Here is a 21,533-nt window from a genome sequence, read left to right as displayed (position 1 = left end):
GCAGTTCTCTTTTTACTTTTTTGAGGAACCTCCATACTGTTTTCCATAGTGGCTGTACCGGTTTACTTTCCCACCAGCAGTGTACAGGGTAACCCTTGGTCCACATCCTCGCCAACATTTCTTATCTATTATCCTTTTGATGGTAGCCATCCTAACAGGTGTGAAGTGGTACCTCATTGCACTTCACTGATGATTAATGATGTTGAACACCTTTTCATGAACCTCTTGGCCATCTGTTTGTCTTCTTTGGACAAAGTTCTATTCAGCTCCCTTGCCCAATTTTTAATTGGATTATTTGCTTTTGTTTCTTTTTTGCTATTGAGTTATGAGTTCCTTATATATTTTAGACATTAACCCTTGATCAAATATATGGTTTCCAAATATTTTCTCCCATTCTGTGGGCTGCCTTTTCATTTTGTTGACTGTTTCCTCTGCTGTGTAGAAGCTTTTTATTTTGATGGGGTCCTACTTGTTTAATTTTATTTCTGTTGCCTATGCTTTTGGCATCTTAACAAAAAAATCATTGTCAAGACCAGTATCAAAGAGCTTTTCCCTTATGTTTTCTTCTAGGAGTTTTACAGTTTCAGATATTACATTTAAGTCTTTAATGCATTTTAATTTTTGTGAATGGGTAAGATAGGGATCCAGTTTCATTCCTTTGTATGTGGATATTTAGTTTTCCCATTACCATTTGTTGAGGGGCCTACCCTTTCCCCAGTGTGGTCTTGGTGCCCTTGTCAAAGAATAGTTGGCTGCATATGTATAGGGTTTATTTCTGGACTCTCTAGTGTGTTCCATTGGTTTACATGTCTATCTTTATGCTAGTACACTGTTTGGACTACTATAGCTTTGTAATATAGTTTGAAGTCAGGTAGTGTAATGGCTCCATCTTTGTTTTTTCTCAAGATTCCTTTGGCTATTCAGGGTCTTTTATGGTTTCATACATTTTAGAATTGTTTTTTCTATTTCTATGAAAAATGCTGTTGGAATTTTGATAGAAATTGCATTGAATCTGTAGATCATTTTGGGTGGTAAGGACATTTAAACAATTTTAATTCGTCCAATCCAAGAACATAAAATAGCTATTTATTTGTGTCATCTTCAATTTCTTTCATCAATGTCTGATAGTTTTCAGCATATAGGTCTTCCACCTTCTTGGTTAAATTTATTCATAATTTTGTTTTTGATGCTGCTGTAAATGAGATTGCCTTCTTACTTTCTCATTGTTTTCTGGGTATTTTGTAGTTCCTCTATTCCTCTCTTGATATCTTTCTTTGTCATTTGATGATTTTCTGTAGTGGTATGCCTTGATTCCTTTCTCTTTATGTTTTGTGTATTTATTATAGGTTTTTGCTTTGTGCTTACCATAAAACATCTTATAGTTATGTCTATTTTATACTGATAAAAACTTAGATCACGTGCAAAAATTCTACCCTTTTACTCCTCTCTCACTTTATGTTTTTGATGCCACAATTTACATATTTTTATATTTTGTACCATTAACAAATTATTGTAGTGTTAGTTATTTTGTAAATAATTTTGTCTTTTAATCTTTATAGTGGAGTTAAGTGATTTGAACACTATCATTTCAGTGGAGTATTCCAAATTTGCCAATATACTTACTAGTGAGTTTTATAAAAACTTTCATATTTTTTCATTTTACTAATCAGTATTTCTTGTTGAACTTCTTATTTTGTTCATATATTGTTTTCCTGATTTTGCTGAACTGTTTATCTGTATTCTCTTGTAGCTTGCTGAACTTCCTTAAAACAAGTATTTTGAATTCTTTGTTGAGGTCTTTGTCTTGCACAGTGTTGAAGTGGTGTGTGTGTGTGTGTGTGTGTGTGTGTGGTGGGGGTTGGACGACAGGGGAGGGGCTGGCAGCCCTGGCCCTTGGGCAGTGTAACAGCAGCTCCTTCTGGTGGAGAGATGTGGCAGCATCTTCCTCCCTGGGGGTCTGTGATGGGCAATGGCTGTTGGTTATCTCAGTAGTGAAAGTTGCCAGTGTCCTCTGTGGAGCAGGCCACTGGGATCTGCATTGTCAACCACGACAGAGTCTAGCACTGTGAAAGCTGCAGGGAGTCCATGACTGTCGAGGGGGCTGTTTGCACGCTCAGCTGCAAAGCAGAGCAGGCTGCTGCTCTGGGGACTGCTCTGTGCTTGCATCTGCTGTCTAGCTAGACTGATAACCCTCAACTTTCTTCTTTGTTCTCAGCTGTTTCCAGATATCTCTGCTAAGCCAGCCTCCCTAGCAATCTTTTTTTGTGTGGTTACTCTCCATTTTTCGCTCTGCTATGTTGCTGGAGATTCTTAACTGGAAGCTTGAGTTTTCCCAGGTCTATTTGATTTCGTGGATAGCTGTTTAATTTTTGTATTGAGATGAAGGCTGGTATCTTCCACTCTGACATCTTGCTGACAGCATTTCAAGGCACTTCTCATTTTTTGCTCTGAACATGCTCTATGCTTCTTCAACTCTTAGAAGGTTTTATTTTAGCTGATTTATTTTTCCTTTTGTTGTTTTTAAATCATAAAAGTAATGCATTTATGTAGAAAAAATACAGCCACATACATGTAGTAAAAAGTGAAAATCCCTTTTACCACCTTATCCTCCATCCATACCCCTTCTTAGAGTTAAGCATAATTATTTCCTTTCAGATACCGTTATGCACTTACTGTCTTAAAGTCTATACAATTATTTTCATAGAATTGGCATAAACTACTCATATTATTCCCTTCACAACATACTTCGGTTTTCCTTATTTGCTATTCTTTGTAGTTGCCATGTAATGTTCCAAGCTGTGCATATATCATAATTTACTTAACTATTCTATTGATGAACATCTAGGTTATGTCCAGACTTATGGTACAATCCGTATTACACGTATAACTTGGAGCCATATGTGAATATTCCTCAAGAAGTGAAACTGCTAGGTCAAAGGGCATGCCTGTTTTAAGTTTTGATACATATCGCCGTAACGTCCTTTGAAAAGATTGCACCACTTTACAGTTTTGACAGTATATTATTGCCAGTTTCCCTATAACTTCACCAAATTTGGACATAAACATTTTATTTTTTTCCAATTTTGTGGGCAATTAAGTAGTACCTTATTATTCCATATTTCCCTGATTACCAACGTTTAATAGACGTTTATAGTTCTGAGAATTGTCTCCACATAGCCTTTGCCCATTTTGAGTGCCATTTTAAAAAATACTTTATTTTTTAGAGCAGTTTCAGGTTCACAGAAAAATTGAGAGGAAAGTGCAGAGATTTCCCATGTATCCCTTGCCCCTACATATGTACAGCTTTCCCTACTATCAAAATCCTATATCACAGTGGTGCATATGTTACAATCTATGTACCTACTTTGACACATCATTATTACTCAAAGTCCATAGTTTACATTAGTGTTTATTCTTGGTGTTGTACATTTTATGAGTTTTGACAAATATACAATGACATGTATCCACTATTATAGTATCATATAGAACAGTTTCCCTGTCTTAAAAACCCTCTGCTCACTCTCTCCCCTCAGACACCTGGTAATCACTGATGCTTTTACTGTTTCCATATTTTACTTTTTCCAGAATGTCATATAATTGGAATCATATAGTATGTAGCCTTTTCAGATTAGCTTATTTCATTTAGTAATTTGTACTTAAGATTCTTCCAGGTCTTGATAGCTCATTTCTTTTTAGTGCTGAGTAATATTTCATTGTCTAGATGTACCACATTTTGTTTATCACTTCACTTGCTGAATCGATTGGTTCCATTCCAATGGTTGCTTCCAAGTTTTGGAAGATCATGTGGGAAGAACTGGCCTTTTGACAATATTGAGTCTTTCTATCCATGAACATGGACTATATCTCCATTTATTTATTGATCTCATTCATCAGTGTTTTGTAGTTTTCCTCATTTGGCTCTTGTACATATTTTGTTAGATTTATCCCTAAGTATGTCATTTTCAGGGGGTGCTAATGTAAATGGCATTGTGTTTGTAATGTCAAATACCACTTGTTCATTGATGATACATAAAAAAGCTATTGACTTGTGTATATTAACCTTGTATCTTGTAACCTTGCTGTAATTCCCTATTAGTTCAAGAAGGTTTTTTTGTTGCTGATTCTTTCAGGTTTTCTGTATAGATGATCATGTTTTCTGTGAGCAAAGACAGTTTTATGTTTTTCTTCCCAGTCAGTATACCTTTTATTTCCTTTTCTTGTTTTATTGCATTAGCTAGGACAACCAGTATGATGTTGAAAAGAAATGATGAGAAGGAACATCTTTGCCTTGTTCCTGATCTTAGCAGAAAAGATTCTAGTTTATCATCATTAAGTATGATATTAGCTGTAGATGTTTGGTCAGCACCATTTCTGATAGAGGGATGTCGAATTCTTCAGCTGTAATAGTGGATTCATCTATTTCTCTTTGCAGTTCTATCCATTTTTTCCCTCAGGTATTTTGATGCTCCGTTGTTAGGTACGCACATTAGGGATTGATAAGTCTTCTGAGAGAATTGACTCCTTTTTAATTGTGTAATGCCCCTCTTTATTGCTGATAACTTTCCTTACTTTGAAGTCTGCTGTCTGAAATTAATATACATCTTTTGTATTTTAAAAACTTTATTGAAGGATAGTTGACTTGCAATATTATGTTAATTTCCAGCATGCAACATAGTTGCTCCTGCTTTCTTAATGATTAATGTTAGCATCATATATCTTTCTTCATTCATTTACTTTTAATATATATGTGTCTTTATATTTAAAATGTATTTCATGTAGACAACATACAACATACATGGGTCTTGTTTTTTGATCCACCCTGACAATCTCTATCTTTTAATTGGTATATTTAGATCATTGTCTTTAAAGTGATTATTGATAAAATTGGATTGATATCTACCATATTTGTTTCTGTTTTCTATTCATTGCCCCTGTTCTTTGTTCCTATTTTTGTCTTTCATTCTTTTTTTTTTTTTTTGCCTTTTATGGTTTTAATTGAGCATATTATATGATTCTATTTTCTCACCTTAGTATATCAATTATAATGCTTTTAAAACTTTTGTTAGTGGTTGCCCTAGAGTTTGCAATGTACATTTATAACTAATCCAAGTTCATTTTCAAATAACACTATCCTGCTTCACAGGCAGTGTGAGTACCTTCCAATAACAAAAATAATCATAATTCCTCCCTCCTGTTCCTTGTATCAGTGTGTCATTCATTTCTTTTATACATAGATACATGTATACACTTAAGCACACATTACTGAATACATCATTGCTATTATTATTTTGAACAAACTGTTTTCTGTTAGATCAATTAATAGAAGAAATAAAACTTTTTACTTTGCCTTCATCTGTTATTTTTCTGATACAGTCAGATCTCAGTGATATTTCAGGTTTGGTTCTGGACCGCTGAGATAAAGCAAATGTCACAATGAAGTGAGACACATGAATTTTTTGGTTTCTCAGTGCATATAAAAGTTACGTTTACACTATACTGTAGTCTATTAAATGTACAATAGCATTATGTCTAAAAAGTGCATATCTTAATGAAAAAACATTTTATTGCTAAAAAATCCTAACCATTGTCTGACACTACAGGGTTTCCAGAACCTTCAATTTTGTTAAAAATGCAATATCCGGGAAGTATAATAAAGCAAAATGCAATAAAATAGAGTATGCCTGTACTCTTCTTTATATAGATCTAAGTTTCTGACCTATATCATATTCCTTCTCTGAAGATCTTCTTCTAGTATTTCTTGCAAGGCTGTGCTGTTCTACTGGCAACAGATTCTCTCAATTTTTGTTTTTTCTAAGGAAGTCTTTATTTCTCCTTCACTTAAAAAAATTTTTTTTTCTTGTTTTCTGTTTGGAGGAGGAGGTAATTAGGGGTATTTATTTATTTTTAATGGAGGTGCTGGGGATTAGACCCTGGACTCCATGTGTGCTAAGCACGTGTTCTACCACTGAGCTATACCTCCACCCCCTCCTTCACTTTCGAAGATGATATCACAGGTACATTTAGGTTGGTAGGGTTTTTCTCTCAACACGTAGTAAATATTCTGCTCTACTCTCTTCTTGCTTACATAGTTTCTGAGGAAAAGTCAGATGTAATTTTTATCTTTGCTCTTCTACAGGTAAGGTGTTTTTCCCTCTGGTTTCTTTCAAAATTTTTATTTTTGATTTTCTTCAGTTTGAATAAGATACACGTAGGTGTAATACACAGGCATAACTCCTTATTGTGCTTCACCGCATTGTGCTTTGCAGATGTTGCATTTTTTGCAAATTGAAGGTTTATGGTAACCCTGCATTGTCAGATGATGGTTAGCATTTTTAGGAATAAAATATTTTTATTAAGGTATGTACATTTTCTTAAACATAACATTTTTGCACACTTTATAGGCTACAATATAATATAAACATAGCTTTTATATGTACTGGGAAAGCAAAACATTCATGTGACTCTCTGTTGAGATATTTGCTTTATTGTGGTGGTCTGGAACAAACCCCTCAATATCTCCAAGGTATGCCTGCATAGATATTTTACTGTTTATCCTGTTTAGTGTTCTCTGAGCTTCCTGGATCTGTGGCTTGGTATCTGACATTAATTTGGGGAAATTCTCAGTCATTATTGCTTCAAATATTCTGTTCCTTTCTCTCTTTTCTTTCTGGTATTCCTGTTAAGTATATGTTACACTTTTTGTAGTTTTCCACATTTCTTGGATATTCTTTTCTGGTTTTTTTCTCCATCTTTTTTTTTTTTTTTTTTTTAGTTTTGGAAATTTCTATTGAGATATCCTTAAGTTCAGAGATTCTTTCCTCAGTTGTGTCGTGTCTACTAATAAGCCCATCAAAGGCATTCTTCATTTCTGTCACAGTGCCTTGATCTCTAATATTTCCTTTTGATTCTTTATTAGAATTTCCAGCTCTCTGCTTACATTACGTTATCTGTTCTTGCATGCCATTTTGTCCATTAGAGTACTTAGTACTTAGTCATAGTTGTTTTAAACTCCTGGTCTGGTACTTCCAGCGTCTCTGCCATATCTGAGTCTCTTTTTGATGCTTTCTGTCTCTTCAAACTGTGTTTTTGTTTACCTTTTAGTATGTCTTGTAATTTTTTCTTGATAGTTGGGCATGATGTACTGGGTAAAAAAGAACTTTGGTAAAGAGGCTTTTAGCAATGTGGTGGTAAGATGTGGAGGGAGAGGAAACATTCGATAGACCAAGATTAGGTCTCAGATTTTTAATAAGCTGTACCTGTTAACTGTGAAATTCCCAAGTGCTTCTCAGAACCACTCTCCACCCCATTGCATGGGAAAGAATGAGTAGAGTGAGCCAGAGTTGGGTACCTCTCTTTTTCCATATGGAAGACTGGAGTGGACAGAGTTGCACATGTCCTTTTCCCCTGTTCAGTTAGGCTCTGAAAAACACCAATAGTTTAGGCTCAAGTGAAACAGTTTCTCCTGAGGGCAGGAGAAACTTGTTAAAAACAGAATGCTCTGAAGGGTGTGGCCAAGATGTTGAAGTCAGAAGACCTGTGCCCCCCTCCTCCATAGGCACGCAATAACTACTTACAGAGCAGCTATCAATGAGAATGACCTGAAGACTAGCAGAAACGATCTTCTACAACCAAAGATATCAAGAAAGTGGGGGAGGGTATAGCTTATTGCTACAGTGCATGCTTAGCATCCACGGGGTCCTGGGTTCAATCCCTAGTACCTCCATATAAATAAATCAACAAATAAATTAAAAAATCTAATTACCTCCACCCCAAAAACAAAACAAACAAACAAACAAAAATAAAGAAAGAACCACCAGAGGATGGGTAGGAGGGGCAGAGACACAGTAGAGTCAAGACCTACGTGCTCCAATAGGCAACCCCCAAATGGGAAGATAATGACAATTGCTGAGATTCTCTCCAAGGAACAAGGGGTCCAAGCACCATATCCGGTCTCCCGCCCAGGGGTCCTGCACTGGGAACACAAGCCCCAAGAAAGGTTGGCTTTAAAGGCAGTGGGGCTTGCTTTTCGGAGAGCCAGAGGGCAGTAGGAAACAGAATTCACTCTTAAAGGGCATACAGAACATCTCACATGCTCCAAGACACAGGGCAGAAGCAATAATTTGAAAGGAGCCTGGGTCAGACACACTTGCTAATCTTGAAGAGCCTCCTGGAGAGGCAGGAGGCAACTGGGGCTCACTCTGGGGACAAAGATACTGGTGGCAGCCATTTTGGGGAGCTCATTCCATTACAAGGACACTGGTGCTAGGAAACACCATTCTCGAATCCTCCCTCTAGCTAATGAATACAGGAACCTGATGCCCAGCAGTCTGTTGGCTCCAGCCCTGGGGAGTCCCAGGACAATCAACTAGCTGGGTGGTGCAGCCCGACCCACAAGCAGGCTGGCTGTCCTAGGCCCCCCCTGAACCTGCAGCCACCCCAGGATGCAGCTACACCCACCAGAGGAGTCAGGACACTGTCCCACCCACCAGTGAGCTGGCACTAGCCATGGGACCCCTGAGACCTTGCAGCCAGCTCTTGGCACCTGGCCCTGCCCATCAGCAGGCTGACACCAATTCTGAGACCCAGCTTTACCCACCAGTGGGCTGACCCTAGCCCTAGGACCCCCTGGGCCTCCACAGCCAGCCACCTTGTGAACTGGCCCTGCCACCAGTGGGCCTGTACCAGGACTGGGACTCCCCAGGCCATGCAGCTAGCTGGGCTAGGACCCAGCCCTGACCACCAGCAGCCAGAATCCTCTGCACTAGGCAGAGCCTGACAATCAGCCGGGCCAGGATCCAGCCATGCCTACCAGCACACTCATAGTAGTCAGCGCACCACAACAGAAGGAGCCAAGAAGCTCACACAGAGGGCACCCCTAGGGCATATAGCTCTGCAGGCCAGAAGGGAGTGGCACGCTATGTTTAAAGTGCCTGATGAAAGGGAGAAAACTATAACCAAGAATACTCTACCAAGCAAGGCTATTCAGCTTTGAAGGAGTGAGCATCTAAATGTAAGACTGGAAACCATGAAACTCCCCCAAAAAACATAGGGAGAACACTCTTTGACACAAATTACTCTTTGACACAAATTGTAGCACTATTTCTTTGTATCTTTCTCCTAAGACACAGGAAAGAAAAGCAAAAAAACCCAAACAGGTCCTAATTAAATTTAAAAGCTTTTGCACAGCAAAAGAAACCATCAACAAAACAAAAAGACAACCTACTGAATGGGAGAAGATATTCACAAATATGACCGTTAAGGGGTTAATACGTAATATATTTAAACAGCTGATACAGCTCAAAATGAAAAAAACAAACAACCTGATTTAAAAAATGGGCAGAAGACCTAAATAGACATTTTTCCAAAGAAGACATATCGATGGCCAACAGGCGCAGGAAAAGATGCTCAACATTGTTAATCCTCAGAGAAATGCAAAACAAAACCACAATAGGCCATCACCTCAAACATGTCAGAATGGCTACCGCCAAAAAACCCATAAATAGCAAATGTTGGTGAGGATGTGGAGAGAAGGGAACCCTTGTACACTGTTGTTGGGAATGTAAATTGGTGCAGCCGCTATGGAAAACAGTGTGGAGGTTTCTCAAAAAAACTTAAAAATAGAACTACCTTACAATCTAACCAGTTCCACTCCTGGGTATTTATCCAAAACAAACAAAACAAAACCAAAAACACTAACTCGAAAAGATATACGCATCTTTATATTCATTGCAGCACTGCTTACAATAGCCAAATATGGTATGATAGCACTTATATGTGGAATCTAAAACCAAAACAAATGAACAACCGTAACAAAACAGAAACAGAGTCATAGATACAGAGAACAAATGAGTGGTTGCCAGGGAGGGATAGGAGTGGGGTGATGAGAGAAATAGGTGAGGAAGATTAAGAGGCACCAACTTCCAGTTACAAAATAAACAAGTGTGGGATGAAATGCACAGTGCTGGGAATATAGTCAGTGATTATGTGATGTCTTTTTATGGTGACAGATGGTAACCAGTCTTATTGTGGTGATCATTTTGAAATGCATAGAAATATCAAATCACTATGTTGTGCACCAGGAACTAAGTGTTGTCAGTCGATTATACTTCAAAAACAAACAAACTCATAGAAAAAGAGACCAAATTTGTGGTTATCAGAGGTGGCGGTGGTGGAGGGGGATTAAAGGAAGGTGGACAAGGTACAAACTTCCAGTTATAAGATAACTAAATACTAGGGATGCAGTGTACAACATGATAAGTTAACACTGCTGTATGTTGTATATGAAAGTTAAGAGTAAATATTAAGAGTTCTCATCACAAGAAAAAAACTTTTTTTCTATTTAATTTTGTGTCTATATGAGCTGATGGAAGTTCATTAAATTTACTGTGGTAATCATTTAATGATGTATATAAGTCAAATCATTATGCTGTACAACTTAAACTTACATAGTGCTGTATGTCAATTATATCTCAATAAAACTGGAAGGAAAAACCACAGGCAAGACCCCAAGATACTCTGGTGTATTTCAGAATGGTTACTTTCCCCCTCACTGCGATGGAACCATGGGAAGATTTTTCTTCAGTGTTCACTGTGAGGACCTGGTGGAGCTCCTAAAAATAAAACTCACACCAGGACCACTAGCAGAAACTCCACTATACATGAAAGTGACTGCAAACCACTTAAATGTATTTTACTCAAAAACAGTCCCTTACTCAACTCACCATTATCTGAATTCCCAAAATGCTGTGGCCAACATGGGGGAGAGTGGGATAGAGATGCCAGAGTGAAAAGAGACAGCAGTCTAAACTGATTACAGTCAAAATATCTTACTTTTGCAAGTTTTAAAAAATGTATGACCATATGAACACATTGCTTGGGCCCGTCAGGTTTGAAAGGGCTGTGCCAGTGACGGTCCTTGAAGGTAAAACTTCGTGGTAAATCTGCCTCTGCTCATGATGCCTCTTCAATTCAGGCTCCCAGTGGCCCACCCGGGTAGACCTTGCCCTTTCCTGAGCCTGTTAACTTCTCCAGATCCATACTCCCACCCAGACCGCTCACCATGCCGAGCTTGCGCACTGCGTGTGTTATTCCAATTACCTGGAATACCCTTCATCACCTTCTGCTCCTGGGAGCATCTACCCTTCCTTCAAGACCAGGACAAGTATCATTTCCTCTATGAGACCATTCCTGACTCCACTGGGGATTAACTGTGCCTCCACAGCACATATATATTTACTATAGTCCACATAATACCGTGTTTCATAGTGTCTCTTCCACCGGCATTTAAAGCCCTGAAGCCCCTTTATTTCCGATCCCAGTGCCTCAGTCAGTAAGTGGCAGCTAGTAGGAGCTACTGTATGGATGTTCGAATGAATGAACTCCCTTTGTTCTCCCACGGAGTGCTGGCTCTTGCTCACTTACTTGGCTTATTAAGGATTTTGTTTTTGTTTTTTTCCAGCATCAGCAGTATAGGAGGAGCAAGATGCTTTGGAAGCATAGTTAAATGGACGAATGAATATAAAATAAACGTTGGTAGAGTCATCCCGATCCCTGTGTAACAAACAGTTATGGATCACCTGTGTTGGCCGGTCACTGTTCCAGGAGCTAAATAACACTAATAGCCCTCACTTGCTGAGTGCTTATTTACGCCCTAACTAGTTTGGAGTCTTAGATTTGCTCATTGCAGGCTCCCAATAACCCTGGGAGGCGGTTTCTGTTCTTCTCTTCCCTTTGCCAGCAGAGGCTGCCATCCGTGCCTGAGGCAGGGACTGTGGCTGTGCCTCGGACTTCGCCGCCAGGGAGGCGGCCGAGAGCGGACCTGGAGAGGGGACGCATCCCTGCGCACGCCCGCGAATCAGCAGTAGGTCCCTCCCCGACTGCAGACCGTCCTTTCCCAGGGAGGTGGGTGTGAGGCCAGACCTTGGTGCACGAAGAATCACAGCGACGGGAACACCAGGGGGCGCAAGCAACTCAGCTTTATGACCACGGGCGCTGCCCTGCGGGGGAAGCTCACAGCTTCCCCCACTGGACGCGCAGCCCTGGGGCCGCGCTTTCTCCCGCTGCGTCTTTCCACAAAGGGTGCAGTAATCTGCCGACTGCTCACCATGTGCCAGGCCTTTGCCTGCTTTATCTCATTTAACTCTCACAAAGCCCTAAGAAGGAGGGTCTTGTGTTTTCATTACCCTGATGCTGAAATGAAGGCTAGCGAGGTTGACTGTCCAAGGTTACACAGAGAGAAGCAAAGTCCCTGTTTCGAACAACTTTTCTTGCTCCTCCTTTTGCATCTCGGTGTCCCCCATACATAGAGAACACACATACCCCTATCAACGCAAGCCAATATCCTTCTCCCTTCTGTTGATTTAAATCCGGTGTCTCTAGAACCACAGATTTCCCTGCTCTGCTAAACTCTCAGGCCATCGAGGCCCCGTCACGCACTGTGGCACCTGCTGCATCAAGCCCAGCACTGCCCTGAGACGCCACATCTGCAAGGCTTGTGCCCCGTCAGAGTGTGAATTCCAGCCTTCAGCATTAGGCCTCACACAGAGTCAGTGCTTAATAAACGTACACTGAATAAGTGACAGGAAGGCACAGCAAATGGCGCGCGCACGTGGGTGTGTGTGTGGGGTGTGTCCTCCTCCTTATAGCCCAGGGCCTGCACAGAGCCAGCAACAACCAACACCCGCCGGAAGTATGTGAAAGAGGATCTAACAGTTTAACATTTCTGTTTTGTTCTACCTCCTTTCTGTTTGTATCCAGCTGGGGCTGCAACCTCCCAGAAGGTAAGGATGAGGAATGTGGGCGTGTGTGGGGGAGGGGTATTGGGGAATGGAGGAGGCACAGGGCAGGGAGCAGAGCTTTCCCATGGCGAGAATAAGGCTCACATAGAGAATGAGGGAGAGAGAAAGATGCCAAGATCTGAGTTAGAGCAGAAGGAAAACGAGCCCTGAATAGGAGCCTTGTGTGTGGCCCTGTGGTGCTGACTCACCCAGACTCAGGAGAGGAAAACACACTAGGGATGAAGAAGGGGCCTGTATGCTGTGGCCACCACCCTCCCACCCTGAGGACACCCTGTCTGCTCTGAGGCCCGAATGGCCCTGAAAGGCTTTGATTTGGGTTGGGTGGGCTAGGGGAGCTGGGGGAAGTAGGGGTGGGCACCACAGAGAAGGGAGATGGGTAAGCCTTTTGAGAAAGCAGAAGACCCTTCCTGGGAGAGCTGTGGGTTTGAGTTCAGGTGGGGAAGGAGGAGCAGGGCGAGGAGGTGGCTCTCCCCACCTTCCCGCATTCAGCTGCCCCTTCCCCACGGGCAGGTGTGGCAGGTCAGACACACAAGCAGGGAGGGGATAGATGCTCAGGGTTTCAGTGGCTTCTTGTCCACACCTGAGGAGCAAGACATGCCTATGAGTAAGTGCCTCCCAGAGCTGATGCTACAGATCAAGGCACCATCCTCCCCACTCCCAGCCTCACCATAGCCATTACACTGATTCAGGGACACGACGACAGGATTTTTGTGGCCACCAGTATGGCAGGCAGGCAGGCAGCCCTAGGCCAGCAGGCAGAGGGCAAGGCCTGGGATATGGAGCAGCCCAGGTGAGAAAGATCAAAAGTCAGACTTTGTAGAGAAGCAGGTGAGGGGAGGACAGGGTGCCTGAGGGAGCAGCCAGGGCTGGGCTAGGAATTCTGGTCTCAGTTCAGCTCAAGGAGAAGCAGGGGGCTGAAGCAGAAAGAGGGAGCCAGACTGACTTTCAGCCGGGGCCTCTTCTCCGCCCAGCACAAGGCAGCTAGAATCAAGGGCCTTAAAGCTTCCCCCTCACTCTAACCTTTGGTGACTCCACATGTGTAGGCAATTGTGTCCCTCCTTTCTCCTGGCTGATGCCCCCACTCCCTCAGTGTCCTGTTCCTGCCTGAGAGTCTCAAAAGAAAGCCAACGAACCGGTGGATTCACACTTAGGTGTATGACTGACGATAAGCTAATATTTTGAACTCCCCAAATGTATCATTCGTTTTGACTCTAGTATGGCCACTGGAAGGAGAGTGGACTTAAGGCCAAATGACAGTCTGAATCACAGCAGTGCCACTGAGTCTCAGCCCTGCTCCGCTGTAGGACCTTGAGTCATGGGCTGTGTCTCGCTGGGCCTTCATTAGTTGTGTTGATTAAGTGAAGTCACAGATGTGATATACTTGGTGAGAGCTTGACACCAAATAAAATACTTAGAAAATGTGTCTGCCCACCTTTAGAGGATGTAATCATGAGCCGAAGGAACAGGGTCGAGTCTGAGAGACCAAGGTGCAGGAGGCATACCAGAGAGCACCCTGCGCTCTGCAGGAAGGACGGGACGAGGGGAGGGCCAGGGAGGGGCAGGAAAGATAAACTGCAGCTGTCTCAGCAGAGGGCTCAGCTAGCCCTCAGGGGGTTGGTTGTGAAGCTGGGGTGACCCTCTAGATCTGCGACAAGGGGGCCAGGCCTTTATACTCCATGTCGATCCGTCTTCAGATATGAACTGCCCATGGGCGGAGACGTGACCGTGGTCAAACTGCTTTCTTTCAGTTAAGGCAATTCCCAGAAAGGGCTTATAGCCAACGGCTGTTCCCTGTCAGCAATTCCTGTAGCAAGGGAGAGAAATCCTTCATTCCTGAAGGGGGACCTGAGTGTCTGCCATGCTGAGTGCGTAGGACTCTTGTCATATTAAGGAGGTGACTCCCCAGGGAGAAGGCCAATCTTGTTGCGACACTTCCCAGTAATTCCTCAGAGTGACCACTTCACAGCGGTGTGGGGAGAGCCACGGGACCTTCCCTACAACCCTCCAGCCTGACAGCAGCACAAACACTCCCACTGCTGGGCAAAAAGCAGAAGCTGCTTTTCCATCCCTCCCAGGGAATAAGGAGTCACTTGGATGTGTCCCAAGAGGACCCATTTCAATCTTTTCAAAGCTTGATTGTCATTTTTCTTGCTTATAGAGATTTGGACGGTAGGAGTGGACATTTGAGGGTAATGCAGTATTTTGGCAACAAGGTCCTTGCTCAGCCTGCCTTTTGCAGTTCCTAGGGCTTCCCTACTGGTTATTTGAGAACGTTTTACAGAGTGGTGTGGCCTGGGCGCTCCTTCTTACACCAGCCCCAAGCCCCACACTGTCGTCAGTCTTCCTGAAGCAGGACTCAGCTCTTGGGGCCTTCTTGTGCCTGTTTCTGACCTCATCCCAAGACTAGACAAGCCAACTGAAATGCAAGGCAAACACAGGGAGCCAGTGCAGAGCTCCAGGTAAATAATGTTTTGGAGAGAGAAGACACTTGCTTTTTTTTTCTAGTTAACTTTTTCCTGCCCACAAAGAGCTGTTTTGGCCAGTATCACCTTTAATGAACCTCTATTCAGTTCCCTCTTTTAAATTTTGTGTTAAAATTGTGCTCCCCCCAACCAGATGAGATGAGTGAGAACCCCGAGGTTTTCTGTAATAGCTACTTTGGTTTCTGTCTCATCTTAAATATCTAAGAAACATGAGTTGCTTGAGGAGAATAAGAAAGATGTTTTTGTTTTTGTTCCATTTACCTGACTTGATAAAGGTCTCTTGGTTTCGTTTAGGCCCGATAATCCACTCCTGGGGGCAGGGATGGTCGAGGTGGTGGAGGAACCGCAGGGTGTCCTGCCGGGTTTAAACCTGCCCCAAGCCACGGGCTGGGCTACGAACACGCACTTATCCTGAGCCCCACCTTGGCCTAGTGACTCAGAATCTCCAGGGGGAGGGACCTGGATTAGCGTATGAAGTGACTCAGGAGATTCTTATTTGGGAAACAGGTAGTGGAAAGAGCAAAGTACTGGTTTTTAAATCCAGGCCCTGTCACTTAGTAAGGTCGCTAGTTCGAATCTCTGGTCCTCAACGACCTCAGGCGCACACCGGGGACGATGGACCTCACAGCACCCTCCCGAAGATCAGAAAGGCAACGTGTGTGTGAGATCATCGACATGGTGTTTGGAATTTAGATGGGCATTCTTGACTCCGAATATCAGTGACATTCTGGCAAAACAGATTCCAGAGCTTATGACCTCCCCTTAGGTTAGAGACAAATAAGTCCTCGTGAAGGAACAGGTGAGGGCCATAGGGCGGTATTTCTCAAAATGTGACCCTCAGATCAAGTGCGTCAGCTGGCCCACAGGCCCAATTCCCAGGACCCCTCATTTTCAGCAGGAGTCCGAGGCTAGACTTAAGCACAGTACAGTCTGAGAACCACTTCCCCAGTCTCCTTTCTCCTCCTTTGTTTTGAACTGGCCATCGACAGGTGAGCAGGTGAGTGAATAGGCTAAGTTTTCTCAACTAGTTTTATAGCAATTAAATTACAATTACTCCTATGGAACAAACAATGCTCACTGCCTACCTCTGACTCACCATTATGAAAACACATCCTATCTTGAAGAGGAATTTCAAAAGACACTTGAAGCTGTTTCAAGGGCTAGGCACCAGAAGTGCTCTTTATAAACTACATATACAGACACACAAATTGACAAGGCAGCACTGCTGACAGTGAGGCTGTTTTGAGAAAAGGGGTAAAACCTGAGTGTTTTGAAATGATCATTAATTGGCTTAAACGCTCGGAACTTCAGATATGTAAACATCCACACGGTCGGTCTGAGCATCTTTGGCAACATCAAAGGATTTCCAAGTGTACTTCTGTCTGGCTACAGCTTGCATTTGCTGACAGTGTAGCAGCAGCAGCACTGGACTAGGAGACAAGAGATGCTTCAGTCATTTGTAAAAGGAGAGGGCTGGCCAAGATGAGGCACTCAGAGTACATGATACATGGGTGGCTTCAGGGTCTATGGACACCGCGAAGTCACCAACCAAATTTTACATTTAAGTACATATTTTTGGGGATAGAGTCTAGCTGTTCTTAGATTCTCAAAAGGTCCAGAACTCCCAAATGGTTCAAAAATTACAGACTGGAAGAAATTACAGAATTACAGACTATTGTGAAGGCTTCTTTCAGCTCTAAGATTCTAAAGAAAACCACCTCCTTTTGGGGGTCTAACCTGGAAGGGTCACTGACTTCGTTCGGTCTTTTAAAACCAGTGCTCTTGCACACCAATCTGCCCCTCCCCCACAAAACAGGCCCTATTGTGCAACGTTCTTCACTGCGTACAAACAAGACTATTTTTTCCCCAGACAGTATGATTTAACTTGTTTTAATGTAGTCTGTGATAAAAATGGATGAAGACTTCTGCACGGTACATCTGACTTTACAAGTGTTAATGACTAGTTAATGCTTGTGTTATGTGTTACACGTCATCATAATCTGCTGACCAAATAACGTAGCTTTCGCAACATGGGTTAAGACCAAAACTGTGAATCATGGAACTTTTACTTAGCACACACACAATCTACAGCAAACTTAAATACTAATCTATAATACCTAACTGGGTTATTGGATCCATTACAGTATTGTGCTTATTCATCTCAGAAGATAGGCAACTAGCAAAAATACACATTTCTTTTGCATTTCCCCACCCCCATATTACACTGTAAAAGAAATACATTATTCAGTGCACTTCCTAAGAAATAAACTTCCTTTTAGTATCTCTCTCTCTATATATCTATGCCAAAACAACAAAAAAAGAGCACAATGCAACTTGTTAAGATTACCATTTAAAGCAAGAGAGGTAATAACACTCTGGGATTATCGCCCCCTTTCCTGTTTAGAAAGTTCAGCTATTTTATCATCAGCACAGTTCATCTGACTACGGACAGGAATAAATGCATGATTGCTTTGGACAGTTTAAGATAACCCCTCCATCATTTAGTAGGCATGCTGGGGCATTAATAGCATTTTAATTTTTTTGATGTGTTGGCTTTAGCCAAACCATAAGCTGTGGAGATACCAATGTACTCCATAGTGACTCACTCCTTGATTTCCATCACCTGCCCTTCCCCCAGCAACTCATATTGGATTAACAGGTAACAGGTTTAAACTATAGCAGGAGGTCGGGGGCTGCTGGATAGATGTTGGCTAGAATGTATGTGAGGACCAAGGCCTCTCCATCCTTGTGGACACAAAGTCATATAACCACCACGTCTGAGCTGGGCTGCAGGCAGTCCTGCTTGGAGGAGGAGGATAGCCATTATTCTATGTGGTTTGTCGGCTGTGCTAGCCAACAATTTGGGAAGTCTGGGGGCATTTGTCCTCACAAACTTGCTGTGATGGAAATGACGGAAGGTTCTAGAATGAAAGAGGTTGCAAGTTGGCAGCCTGTGAGCTAAATCCAGCTGCAGAAGTGTTTGTTCAACCAGAGGTATTGAAGAGTTTTAAAAATCAGTTCTTGGTATCTAAAAATGAGAATGTTTCTTGTGAAAATTTAGATTTTGAGGAAATGTGAGGAGCTGGAAACCCCGGTTGAGCATTCTGGCATGGCGACAAGCAGCTGAGGCCCAGCAGGGGTGGCCTTTTCAACAGGGCTTGGGCGCCTAGGTCTGGGACAACCCCTACTCCTCCCAGCTGTCACACGTCACTGCAGTGAGTGAACTGTGTCACTCATTTCTATGACCAGCTTTGTGACACTGCATTAGTTTGGCCATGTCTTTTTATGATGCTGAAGACCTGATTTCATTTTGAATTTCCCCCTCCCCATGGACAAGACTCCTCCTTTTGACTGACTGGGTCTCAACTACAGCTGGTTGCTTTGGTAGGTAATCTTAACACGCATTTCTGCTCTTCTTTTATGCTGTATTGCAAACTCCAAAGATATAATCACACTAATATTCATGTGTTTAAGTGTGTGTATGTTAAACACGTAATGGGGTGTGTATCTATACAGATATATGTATACTTCCATTTAGGCAAAAGTTAATTTGGTTCCACAGATACAGACACCAAGTGCTGGTAACTTGGAGAAGAGTAACGATTAGCTTAAAACCTGTATAATTCTGACTCATAATATTACAAAGACAGTGAATTTTAAGTTATTGCTTTTTGATTACAGACTAAAGATCTCATTCTGTTGCAAACCTTTTACACAGAATGAATAACCATTTCCTATTCAAGTAACAGCAGTCGGAATCAGAAGTTCCTTACACAACAGTAGATGCCTGAAGAAGATGTGATTTCAGTCTATGCAGGAAACTGGGAGCGATGTAAGTTTTCAAAAGTGCAAGAAAATCAGCACCCCAACTGCTTCACGTCCGGGAGGGTTTCTCAAGGGCTCCGTAGAGCTCAGCTCTGTGGCGAGTTCACACCCACCTTCAGGATTCCCATTCTGCTTATGCAGCCTTGTTTCTGAACACAAAGCTTGTATTAAAAACAGTCAGAGAGGATTAAAAGCAGTGTTGGTTTGTAACATTCAGAATTCACAGAGGATCTCATTTTTTTGCAATTAAATGATCCATTTTGTGTTTCTGCTGCAGAATCACATTCATATGGCAGTCTAATTTCAGGCACTTTTAAAACATGTTCATCTGGAATAAAAATCTCCATGAACCACTTCCGCATAATTTAAAATGAATGTTGGGTGATTCTCGTCCCCAAATAGACAGCAAATCACCACCTGGTACTCAATTAGCTTTCTCCATCATAACATGATGGTGTCTGGAGCTTAGACATCTTTGAGGTGCCCTTCTAGCTTTAGTACAAAGATGTGAGTCATAAAAACCCAAACTACTCAGTTTCTACTTAAAAAAATAGAAAAAGGTGAAATACACTAAATGTATTACTCAGATGGTTTCAGTCACTATCAAAATAAATAACACGATTTGACTCAACGGTTTGATTCGGAGCTCCTGGATGAAATCTGATGGAATGTCATATGTGGAGACTCCCTCCTCAAGACTAGCTGCTGGTAGGCAGAAGTAGCTCAACGTCCTTGCCGTTGGCTACAACAGCATTAGAAGAGCAGTTGCTGGCAAGGTCTTCTGTGGTGGTCAAAGAGGAGGGCTGGGAATGAGTTTTGGTCAGTGGAGCGGTAGCAGATGGAGAAGGAGTGAGGCCGGGTTTTTTGGGTGGGATGGGTGGAGGGTTTCCTCTCTCAGCTCTGGGGATAGTAGGGGACTTGATCCCCGGAGACAGGGGGCTCAGAGGACTGGACACTTTCCCTGGAGTAGGTGAATGGCTGGTGTCACCTCTTGGGTTGGCAGTGTTGGCCAGATTTCGATAGTCTGTGCCAAAGGGGGAGCTGTTAGGAGAGACAGGCTTGATTGGCCCTTGTTGGTTAGTGAATCTGGAGAGCACCTGAGTGACTGTGTTTCGGGCTAGCTGCTTGGCGGCCGAGTTGTCCATGAGGGTGGGGGACAGATCCCTGGAAGGAGGGCTCTGGAGACCACTAGCTTGCTGGTCCTGATCTGCTTGGGACTGAAATTTGTGCCGAGCGGCATGGAAACGCTGGTTGATCCCTACTTGGTAGGATGACTGGTAGCCAGGGCTGCTAGCTGAGGACCCCAATAAGCGCTTAGTTAGTACTGGAGAGGAGCAAGGAGAGGACGTGAGTGAGGAAGAGGCTGTGCTGCTGGGAGATGGTGAGCTCCCACTGGAAGGCAGGTGACCGGGCGTGGGGCCTGGAACCTCTGTTCCCACAGGACACCCGCCGTTCTCTACTGCCTTCTCTTGGGCCAATCCCGCTGACTTCTCTCGTGGAGGCACTTGGTTTTCCCCACTGCTGCCTGTCATCAACTCCTTGGTGGTCTGCAGCTCTGGGTCAAAATGGCCATTGGTTTTTGCATAAGAGTAAGTAGGAGTGGTGGGACCAGGCAGCCCAGTGGTGGCCACCTTGGCGATGCTGCTCCCGTGGGTTCTTTCTGCCTGAAAACTCTCTGTTTGGCAAAATACAGACACCAGCACGGGAGGTTCAGTTGCTGTGCCTTTAGACACGGTCACCGGTTTCTTCAGTTGCTCACGGGGGCTACTCTGCTGGTGAGAAGCCTCCAGGTCCTTCACTATCCTCTTCAAACTCTCCGTCTCTTCCTTCAGGCTCCTGGTCCGCTTCTCCTCTCGGGTCAGTTTTGCTCTCAGCTGTTCTCTTTCAATGTCGAACTCGGACAACTGCTTTTCCACCTGGGCCTCGGTCTGCAAGCCTCGCTTCCTCTCGGCGGCCAGCTCTTCCTCCAGCCTGCTCGCCCGGCTCCTCTCCTTCTCCAGCCGCAGGCTCAGCTCGCCCGCCTTCTGGCCCTCCTCGGCTGCCTTGCTGGTGGCCTTCTTGCACTCGCGCACCAGCATGGACGACAGCTGCTTGTGGCGGGAGCGCTCCTCCTCCAGCTGGCTGGAGAGCTTCTTCTGCTCTTTCTCAAACTTCTTCACCTGGGACTTTTCAAATTCCAACTAGAAAACAATGCCAGCACATATCTTGATCAGAGTAAGAAAACAAAGAGATGTACTGAAAAGCTGTTTCCAAGTAGTGTCCCGGCACACAGGATCACCACATATGCCCTGTGCTCACATCAAATAGCTCTTAAGTATTACAACACCTGACATAAAAAGGTGCACGCTATGATCAAACCTTTCTTTGATCATTCAGGAGGCAGTTCTGGTCCTTATATCGTCTCAGGGTTATTTGTGAGAATCTGAAT

At 43.1% G+C, this 21,533-nt stretch overlaps 2 protein-coding genes across 2 annotated transcripts in view; one reads left to right on the top strand and one right to left on the bottom strand.

The window, feature by feature from the left end:
- ST7L (suppression of tumorigenicity 7 like) overlaps positions 1 to 21,533 on the top strand; it is a 121,221-nt gene that overhangs the window by 95,279 nt on the left and 4,409 nt on the right. The window lies entirely within an intron of this gene.
- Positions 17,155 to 21,533, bottom strand: part of CTTNBP2NL (CTTNBP2 N-terminal like) — a 47,297-nt gene continuing 42,918 nt past the window's right edge. Inside the window, exon 6 of the mRNA XM_010948311.3 lies at positions 17,155 to 21,285. Coding sequence (XP_010946613.1) covers positions 19,804 to 21,285 — 1,482 coding nt within the window. The 3' untranslated portion in view covers positions 17,155 to 19,803. The remainder of the gene's footprint in view (positions 21,286 to 21,533) is intronic.

Source organism: Camelus bactrianus, chromosome 9 (genome assembly GCF_048773025.1).
Source record: "Camelus bactrianus isolate YW-2024 breed Bactrian camel chromosome 9, ASM4877302v1, whole genome shotgun sequence".
Lineage (NCBI taxonomy): Eukaryota > Metazoa > Chordata > Mammalia > Artiodactyla > Camelidae > Camelus > Camelus bactrianus.
The sequence above is the reverse complement of the archived record's forward strand: the minus strand, read 5'-3'. Positions and strand labels throughout refer to the sequence as shown.